The following is a 10,652-nucleotide window of genomic DNA, read 5'->3' as shown; positions in this document are numbered from 1 at the left end:
CCCGAAGCCAAAGGCGGTCACACTACTGGTGAAGCTAAGCCGAGACCAGGGAGCTTGGCACTAGTTCTGGTTTAGGGTGCCGACCGTGATATTATCACGGGCCATGGAAGACGAAGGTCATGCCGACACTGCTGCTGCTGCTCCGTCCACTCCAACCACTACCGAAGTACTTCTTACTGGTGAAGCCGAGCCGAGACCAGGGAGCTTGGCACTACCACTATAATTATCAACTATATGCTCTATGAAGGGAACCTGGAGAAATGGGTTGGTTTTTGGAAGCAGGCTGTCATGCCAGGGTGGTACTGCTCTGGCATCAAAAGAGTTAACACAGGAAATATTTGGTCTCAGGAGTGCAAAGAGACCCTTGTTTGGGTATTCCACCAGGGGGCTGTGGAAAGGTGACATCCAGAGGACACAACAGGAAATTTTAAACTTGGTAAAGTACATATCGTTTTCTTAGTGTTTTTACTCCCTTTTATTTTATTTACTGTTTTTGCAATTCTTTTTTAACGTATGTCTTCTTTGTAATATACTTTTTGTATACATGCACTGTTACTGCGGTAATATTAAAAATAACATTTTAATAACATTTGTCCTTGTACTCTAACGAACTCATAGCCCATATGAATGCTTGTTGTTATGTTTTGGGTAGCCGAGAATGAGTAGAGTATAAAAGTGCTTTATTAGCAGACTCTTGCAGCCATTACACAACATTAACTTTCACTTTTAAGCTCTCCAGGAAGCAAACCGGCTTGGAGTTGCCGGAGTATCGCGAGAGCTGCGGCCGAGACGCCACAAGGAAGGGTGAGCTCCGTTCATTACATTCACAACCCGTGTTTCTCCTGTTACCAATTGTTTAACTCCGTGGGTGTGATATGGCAAGCGTTGAGACCCCGATGTGCCTTGGATGATGGAAGTGTACGAGGGATCATTTTGAAGTGTACACGCACGGACATGTGAGCATATTTCTATCTATATGTATATGTAACTCACAACAAGGCTTACTATGGCTACTAGTGCATTACTAAGTGAGGCAGTGGGAGTGGATTTAACAACGATTGAAGGGATGGGGAAGTTACAACAAACAAACACCTTGAGGTTACAAAAAGCACGTACAGTATTTGAAGTGGCTGATGATGCAGGTGTTGTGAGTAATACCCCTGGGACGGCTGATACTGAACAGCCAGATACGAATATGCATATTATGCTGAAGAATTTTCAAAAATTGTCGATAAAAGAATTGAAACTTTGGTGGGAAATTACTACACTACAAAACTATTTAAAAGTGAGTAGAGTACCACGTGGCCTGCGGATTAAAAAATTCCCAGCATTTGAAATCCAGGATAAGAGTCTAATGGATGACTGGTATGGGGTGTTAACTGACTGCTCTCTTAAACTGATGAAAATATTAATAAATAAATATCAGCAGGAACAGGAGAGACTGGGACAAGAGATCACTCAGATAGAGACAACTATGAATGTCTATAAGGGTAACTCAGAATTTGATAAATTCATTAAGAGAATGAAAACAGATATTGACACCCTGGAAAATAAAATCATGGAAATGAAACAGAGAAAATTCCTGAGGGACAAATCAGATTATGACCAAAATAGAGTATTCTCCTGGGGAATGAAACTTAATCCACAACGGGGGAGATGGGAACGCATGAAACCTACTCTGAAAACAGAGAGATATCGAGGTCAAGGGAATAAAATGAATGCTGATACATCCGGTGCAGGGTCTGAAGCTTCTTCCCCTAGTGTTTCTTTTTTAGTGACATCGGGCAGCGACCTGGACGTGAGCCAAGAGGAGGAGGACGACGAATCTACCAATTTGACCAAGAGAAAAAGAACAGAAAACGGAAAAGGGGCAAGAGAGGAGGAAACAATACACGTCAAAAGACCAACAGGAGCCAAGAAAGGCAAAGGCAAGATGGTGGCGAGGAAGAGATAATTCGTGGTGATGTAGACTGTGAAGATCTGGTAATTAACTTATCTGGACATGTACTAACAGAGGGGGATAAGATGTTATTGAACAAGGGATTAACTTTTTGCCCCTCGACACATTTTTCATTAATAGACACAATTGTAGATGTCAATAAATTTACCAGATTATTAGCCTTTAAGAGATTTTTTAATCCTAAATATAACTGTCAAAATCAAATATTGGAAGATATAGATGCACAGAATTATCTCACACAGGATGTCTTGGAGGCGATAGACACTTTACAGACAGACGAAGATCCAATTACAACACTGTCTCGAGATATTGAAGATAGCAGTAGAGCTGTGATCCATACAAATTTGAAAACGAAATCATACTTTAACCCACTAGGACATAGGGGCCCCTTTGTTGAGAGATTTTATGACCTAGTTGTAAAAGACTTGAGAGAACTTTCGGCTAATTTGGAAGCCAAAACAGTTAAACAGAAACGAAATAATTTGACTAAGTCTGAACAACAGGCCCTGAAATCTCTCACCAACAACCAAGATATAGTAATAAGGAATTCTGATAAAGGGGGCTCCATTGTTGTTTTAGATCGTGAGTATTATGTGATGGATATCCTACAACAATTGAATGACAGCAATAATTACATGAAACTAGAGGCAGACCCCACTAAGATTTTTCAAAAAAAACGGCGCAATTTGATCCAGTATGGTAAAGGTATGGGGATACTGAACGACAATGAGGTTGAATATATATGGGTTGAGTACCCGAGGACACCTATTTTTCATACCTTTCCAAAAGTTCATAAAGACCCTAAAAAACCGAAGGGCAGGCCCATAGTGGCTGGTATAGGATCCCTCAATGAGGGTTTAAGTGAGTATATTGATAGATTAATACAACCGATTGTCGTTCAATTACCCTCATACCTTAGAGATAGTGGCGATGCCATCAATAAGATAAGTGATATTGAATGGGACCACGATTATCTATGGGTAACAATGGATGTCACTGCGCTGTATTCTTCGATCAGACATGTAGATGGTTTGCGAGCGTTACACTATTGGCTGAGACAGAGTCGATTGTATAGCCAGGAACAGAATCAGTTTATACTGGATTCAGTTGAATACTTACTGAATCATAATTATTTTATGTTCAGTGGGACATACTATTGACAGAAATGTGGGACAGCAATGGGGGCGCGGTTTGCGCCCTCATATGCAAATCTGTTTATGGGCTGGCTGGAGGAATTCCATATACGTAAGACCCTGTTGTTCCATAATGTGAGAAGATATTATCGCTACATTGACGATTTGATACTTGTATGGAAAGGCAGCGAGTTACAGTTGGAACAGTTCGTCACACAATGTAACACTAATGACAAGAATATTGCTTTTACATACGTAAGTGACAGGAAGACTGTTGATTTCCTGGACATACGGTTTGTGCATGACAAACTAATGGTGCACACTGATGTGTATAGGAAATCAATAAGTCGAAATTCTCTTTTGCTAAGACAAAGTAGCCATCCTGAACCCCTCTTACGTAGCTTACCGATTGGACAGTTCTTGAGATTAAGACGCAATTGTTCCACATGGGATGCGTTCCAATCGAGAGCAATGGAACTGTGGGACAGACTGATACAGAGGGGTTACACTACTGGGGAGATAAAGATGGCATATGAAAAGGCAGTTTTAAGCGATAGATCAGACTTGCTTGCTAAACAAGGAGAAAAACAAAAAAGCAAAAAACGGGAGAATAATGACAAGTCGAAAAGAATGAGATTTATTACCCAATATAGCTCAGAAGCGAGTGATATACAACGCATTGTTAACAAACACTGGAAAGTTCTGAGTTTAGATCCGATATTGGCTAAGTTGGATATGGATAGACCCCAGTTCGTTTATAGGCGAGGATCGAATCTAAGGGATAAATTGTCTCCAAGTATGCTACCAGAAAAGAGAACGAACACAAATTGGCTAAGTGTTAAGGGCACATTCAAATGTGGAGCAAATATTTGTAAATGCTGCAGGTTTATTAAACCTTCGAAGGATATACGGAGCACTAGTACAGACAAAATTTATAATATCAATACATATGTTAATTGTCGTACTGAAAATGTTATATATTTGGCCACATGTCGTTGTGGAAAACAATACGTGGGGAAAACAACTAGAAGAATGAAAGACAGAGTATTAGAACACATAGCATGTATAAACAGGAATGATTTAACTTCAGCAATAGCTGCCCATGTAGTTAGTGAACATAATGCTAATGAATACTTTGTCTCATTCCAGGCAATTGAAACTGTCAGTCTGGGAAAAAGAAAAGGAAATATTGATAAACTGCTGTCCAAAAAGGAAATCAAATGGATACTATTATTAGAAACAGTGTCACCTCAAGGACTGAATAGAGAGTGTGATGTCAAGTCATATATAGAATAAAATAGAGATATATATAGTACTCTGACAGAACATAGATACATTTGGAAGCAGTAAAGATAGTGTTTACAATCACAGCCCCTAAAGATAGCTTTTAACTCTGTGAGTCCTATGGAGATTATGCGTAATATAATATCTCCTTATTATCCCTTCCCATCTACAATAATATAATTGAATAACGTTGTTAAATAGCATTTTAAAATTATTTATATTTCACGTGTGTCAGAAATGAGTAACTTATATGGTTATATATACATGATATAGCTATATTAATTTGATTAAATATTAACTATAAGAAATACGCTATTACATGCATATATATACTTTTTAACACCTTTCTAAACAGTCTAGTGGTTTTAATGTTTACATTTATCATATTTACCCTTATAAACTAATTGAGATTTAATATATCTATGGATTGGGATTTCCAGATATTAAATAGATCTTTTGACTTAAATGTAATATGAGTAAACAAAAAACCTTTGGTAATATAGTGTATAGGTTTAATGTATAAAATGTGTTTATTCACGAATATCACTAATTGAATACATGGAGTAACTAGAATACATTTATTTCACTATTTTTATATTTTAATATTGTTGTTTTTTATACCTTCACTATTTATCCACTTTTAATCACTGTTTTATTCCCTATAACTTATATGGTAACTTATTAGAATGAATTCATTTAGTATTATAATTCGGGATTCGAAAGTATCCAATAGGATGCTTTGGTATAATTGAAGGGAATACACTTATACTAATTATATACACAGGTGTTTAACATTGGACACTCTATTTAATGGGATATCATGTGACATATTTTGAACTCTGATGAAGTGCCAATAAGAGAGGGCACGAAACGCGTTAGTTCGCACCACTTACCCACTGCCTGTTATCACTTATGCAAGCTGAATAAAAGCCGCTTTTCAAAGAATTAAGTGTGGCGAGTCTTGATGGGGACGGGCCAGCGCTGAACAGCGATACACAGATTTTGCCTTTCACTTTTAAGCTCTCCAGGAAGCATGCACAGTATAAGTCTGAGCACAGTGACATCTACAGGCCATCTACACAAACACCACATATTCCCCCTATAGTAGGAAAGCATTTTGGCAAATGTTCTAAACAACAACAATGCATTTTAAAGCAATAATATACATTCTTCACATCACATAGTCCTTGGTCCATGCAGGGAGTTTTCTGATTCTCTCAGTATGCCTTATAGGTTCTTTCTTTAGGCCTATTGCAGTTAACATCAGGAGTAGGAAAATGTCATTCACCAAATGGAGCTTCTTCAAAGTCATATCTAACAGGAGCAAGATGACTTGCATTCCATATGCGTCCATCAGACAGTTCATATGTGTATGGTCCTCGCTGGCGTCTCACTTCAAGAGGTGTAGTAAATTTAGATTGTCCTTGTTTCAGTATTCCTGGTTTCTTAATTCTGACTAAAGATCCAGGCTAAAAGTGTACTTCTCTGGCACCATGTTTTCTGTCAGTATAAGCCTTGCATTTGGCTTGGTGACGTTTCACAATGTCAGCAGTAGATGATTTTGTAGGCACAGTATTTTGTGTAAGTTTTATGTCTCCAACATGTTACTCTGTATGCCATGTAATAATTCAGCTGGAGATGATTGGGTTGTTGCATGGCGTGTTGCTCTGTAGTTATGTAGGAACTCTGTTGTAAATACTTTCCAAGATTTCCCAGTAAGATTTGCTGTCTGTAGTGCTTCTTTCAAACTTCTGTTGAATCGCTCAATTTCTCCATTTGCTTGTGGGTAATACACTGAAGATTTCCTATGCACAATATTCCTCTCACTCAGAAAGGATTCAAACTCATATGAGACAAACTGTGGTCCGTTGTCTGATAATAACTCCTTTGGATTACCTTCTCTGCAGAAAACTGTAGACCAAAATGTTATTACTGTAGCAGATACATGTTATATGAGAAACAAATGCAATTTCAGGCCATTTACTGTAATAGTCAATCAAGGTTATAGCAAATCTGCAGTCTAAAGGAGCATCTGCAAAAGGACCGACAATATCAATAGCAAGTTTTTCCCTTGCTGAATCAGGAAATGGTACTGGTTTTACATCTGGTCCCAACTTAACTTTGTGTACAAAGTTCTTTGCATAGTCCAGTGAAGTGTTGAATTCACAATCTATATATTCCCAGCAGTTCCCTGACTGAGAGTTTAGCCTCTGCCACTGCTGTTTCAATTTGGCTAGCAACTGTAATAGCCTTTGCAAGGGTTAAATCCTGCTCTAAGAGCAGTCTTATAAGTCTCATCAGGTAATGGTAATGTATAGTATATACGCTGTCCCTCTGCTCCCAGGCAGTGAATAAGTAAAGCATGCTTTCTAGCAGCGGAAATCTCCCCTTGGTCAGCAGCAATAATGTGTTTTTCCTTTACAGAAAGTTAAAAGGGAATATTAAGCTGTTCCAAACAAAATAGCAGTGTCTGCATTCTTCTTTACAAACTCAAAGATTCACTGTATAAACTGAAAAATGTAATTAACACCTGTTTTTCCAGAATGAAGGACCTCACTAATTGAACTCTGCACTGCTATTATTAGGAACAAACTATTGTAATTTTGAACAAGCCTCAATTAATGATTCAGCTACATGCCTGTCATGACTGTTAGGTCTGTTGGTTTTCTGTTACTCTACTACAATAGTAAATTATTTGCCATGTCAGTATTTTCAGTTATTGTTTCATAAATTGTAACATCATGCCTGATGAAGATAAGTATTTTTTTTGAAAACCTGCATTCTTACATATATCAGCGGTACCACATTACTACAAAAAGTACTTTTTCATAATGATCCTTATAATAATCCCTCTATGAGGTGTCATAGATGCTTAAATAGCATGTCAACATGACTAATACAAATGTTCTGGAGTTAAGATAAATATCTTTTTATGCACAGTGCTGCTATAGTTACATACAGAGAATGTTTACAGGTGTGTTATTTTCCAGGAACAGTACATGAAATCTAATACAATGTAATGTAATAAAGTATTTTGTGCTGCAATTAACAGCAAAAACAAAGTTTCCTGGTTTATTGAGCTAGCACTTTTATTCATCGTGCAGAGGAAGATAAATGCTTGTTCAGAATCATAAAAGGAAACTATACCCCGAAAATGAATACTTAAGCAACAGACATATTTAATAATCTTACCAAACTGGAATATGTATTTTACATTTTTACATTACATTGCCCTTTTACATTTAGCCCCCATATTATGATATTTTCTGTGCTCATCAGAGATCACCTGATCAGAAATAATGCAGCTCTAATTGTAACAGGAAGAAGTGTGGAAGCAAAAGACAGAACTTTTTTCTTTAATTGGCTCATTTCTATACAGGCAGTAGTAGCTATAATAGGGAAAGATGGTAGCTATTATCTCTAATAAGCAGTGGGGATAATAGTCTCTAGGAAGGAACTGTGAGATAGCAGGTATAGTAGGGAGAGATGGTACCTAGTGGGGAAAATAGTCTCTGGCAAGGCCACCATCAGGGGCCGCCATCAGGGGGATACAGGGGGTACTCTGGTGCCGGGCCTTAAGGGAGGCCCAGCTGTACTGCACTTTTCAAAAGAGCTAGGCCCCCCCTTGATAACGACAAAGCTCTTCCGAAGTCCCGAAGCGGCGAAAAGACCCGAAGCCACGAAAATAGCCGAAGCTGAAGTCCTGAAATGACGAAAAGACCCAAAGCCACGAAAAAAGATGAAGTTGAAGCCGTGAAGCCGTGAAAACACCCGAAGAAACGAAAATAGACGAACTTTAATTCTACTGAACACCAATGTGTGTTTTTTTATTTTTTTTTAAACCACTGGCCAATAATATATTATTTTAATACTCTATAGGCCCCTGCTACCAATGTTTTTTTTTTAAACTTGTAGGGGGCCCTGACCACCAATGTTTTTTTAAAAACTTTTATGGGGGGCCCTGGCACAATTTTTATTTATAGGGGGGCCCTGACCACCAATACTTTTTTATAACTTATAGGGGGCCCTGACCACCAATTTTTTTTAAAAAAACTTTTATGTGGGACCCTGGCTGCCACATTTTTTTTTTCATTATAAAGGGGCCCTGACCAACAATGGCTTTTTATAACTTGTGAGTGAGGGGTTATAAAGTTAAAAAAAAGTCCACACCAGCACTAAAGTAAAAAGTAAAGTAAAAAGTCCACACCAGCGCTAAAAAGGTAAACACCTTTTTAGGGCTGGTGTGGACTTTTACTGAGGTGTTGGGTGGGGGGATCTGGGGTCTGGCTTGGGGGCGAGATCTTGGGTGGGAGGGGACTAAGGGCCCAGAAAATTTTGCATTATGAGGCCCTGTGATTTCTGAAGGCAGCCCTGGTCTCTGGGAAGGGACTGTGGTATAGTAGGTATAGTAGGGAGAGATGGTACCTATAGTAGCAGTGGGCATAATAGTCTCTGGGAAGGGACTGTGAGATAGCATGTATAGTAGGTAGAGATGGTACCTATAGTAGGGATGCACAGAATCCAGGATTCGGTTCGGGATTTGACCAGGATTCGGCCTTTTTCAGCAGGATTCGGATTTGTCTGAATCCTTCTGCCCGGCTGAACCAAATCCGAATCCTAATTTGCATATGCAAATTAAGGGCGGGAGGGAAATTGCGTGACTTTTTGTAACAAAACAAGGAAGTAAAAAAATGTTTTCCCCTTCCCACCCTTAATTTGCATATGCAAATTCAGATTTGGTTCGGTATTCGGCCGAATCTTTCACGAAGGATTCGGGGGTTCGGCCAAATCCAAAAAAGTGGATTCGGTGCATCCCTAGCCTATAGTAGCAGTGGACATAACTCTATGAAGGAACTATGGCCATGAAATAGCAGGAATAGTAGAGAGATGGTACCTATAGTAGTAGGGGGTATAACAGTCTCTGTGAAGGGACTGTTGCTGTGAGATAGCAGGTATAGTAGTGAGAGATGGTGTCTATAGTAGCAGTAGGATAATAACCTCTGGGAAGGGACAGGAGCTTTGGGGCAGCAGGTATAGTCCATTTGTCCATCAACTGCAAAGACCATTTCAAGCAATGTTGTCTAGTTGAAGCTAGGAAAACTGAGGGTAGCTGCCTGCTTGGCCCTGCAAACAATTGGACAATAGATAGATTTCCCTGTGACCAATGAAAATTTTCTAACCTGTCCAATCAATTTTCTGACCGATGTTTGACGAAAAATCGTTAAATGCACAAACGTTCAATTCCCACTAACTTCACGATAATTTGACGGATAGGTTGGATTAATTATGGAGCGCTTAGGAGGTACTAAAGAGATCTCCCAGTGATCTTCTGTTTAAAGGGGTCCATTAATCATCGATCTATAACTCTTAGCAACTGAATATATAGCTGTCAAGGGCAGTATCTAACAGTCACACAGTGCGTGATATTCCTTGATCCTACAGTATATTGTGTATGCACTTCAGGGCTTCATGCATGAGTTCCATCTGTGTAGATAAACATCTTACAGCGCTGCTGGGCTTGCGCATTCCTTAGATTGCTGCCCTCCCCCAACACACAGACCTTCTTTGTTCACCAGGTGAAGCAAAATTTATTCCCATGACGCCACTTAAAAAAAAACCTCAGTCAGAAACAAGTATTTGACAGCAGAGATGCAGCACTCTCTCTAGCATAAATAGTAAAGCAAATGAAGTAGGTTCCTGACTGCAAAGATATATACTCATACACACGCATACATACACAACTATAACGCCTTTGTAACACTATATTTCATAAAGTGACAGCCTTTGTTGGAATACTGAACATTATACTGTAGAAGCTGATGCAACCAGCAGAAACCAAGCAACGCAGCACATATGAAAGCATTCCCAATAGTGCCAGTTTTTTCATCACTGGTTTCATTCCAGGATATTGGTCCCTGTGAAAATCTATCCCCAGGAAACTCCTCCCCACATACACGTATACACACATTTTGTCATTAAAAAGCCTACTTATAGTGTGTACTGCAGGAATTTGGGGAGATATAAAGTTTCTAAAGTAGATTTTTTTCAACATTCTCTTCCAAGGTACATTGTGAGCATCATATACTGTATGTTACCTTATGAGGACTGAAAAATAAACCAAGAGCAAGATTTCCCTCTCTGGTGGAATATGCAGAAATTTCATTTTTAACATACAAAAAGCTGAGGCTAGGACCTTGAGTGGGTGTGGTTTAGGGAAGAGACACACGTGGAGATTCTGGGAGATTTAGTCGCCCGATGACAAATCGGCTCTTCTT

The 10,652-nt window shown here is 39.0% G+C and overlaps 1 protein-coding gene across 2 annotated transcripts; it reads left to right on the top strand.

Moving 5' to 3' along the window:
* The first annotated feature begins 753 nt into the window (after positions 1-753).
* Positions 754-4,723, top strand: LOC121399162. Of its 2 annotated transcripts, XR_005964787.1 has the most exons (3): positions 754-956; positions 1,762-1,983; positions 4,243-4,723. XR_005964787.1 is itself a non-coding variant. In XM_041579112.1 (2 exons), exon 1 carries the CDS (start codon positions 1,205-1,207, stop codon positions 1,952-1,954), a length of 750 nt encoding a protein of 249 aa, XP_041435046.1. In that variant the 5' UTR covers positions 1,201-1,204; the 3' UTR covers positions 1,955-1,983; positions 4,243-4,723. The 2 variants fall into 2 exon arrangements, 1 of the variants encoding a protein (XP_041435046.1); XM_041579112.1 differs by lacking the exon at positions 754-956 and having other exon boundaries at positions 1,201-1,983.
* The last annotated feature ends 5,929 nt before the right edge of the window (positions 4,724-10,652 follow it).

This window comes from Xenopus laevis, chromosome 9_10S (assembly GCF_017654675.1).
Source record: "Xenopus laevis strain J_2021 chromosome 9_10S, Xenopus_laevis_v10.1, whole genome shotgun sequence".
NCBI lineage: Eukaryota > Metazoa > Chordata > Amphibia > Anura > Pipidae > Xenopus > Xenopus laevis.
Note: the sequence above shows the minus strand (reverse complement) of the source record. Positions and strands in the feature narration are given on the sequence as shown.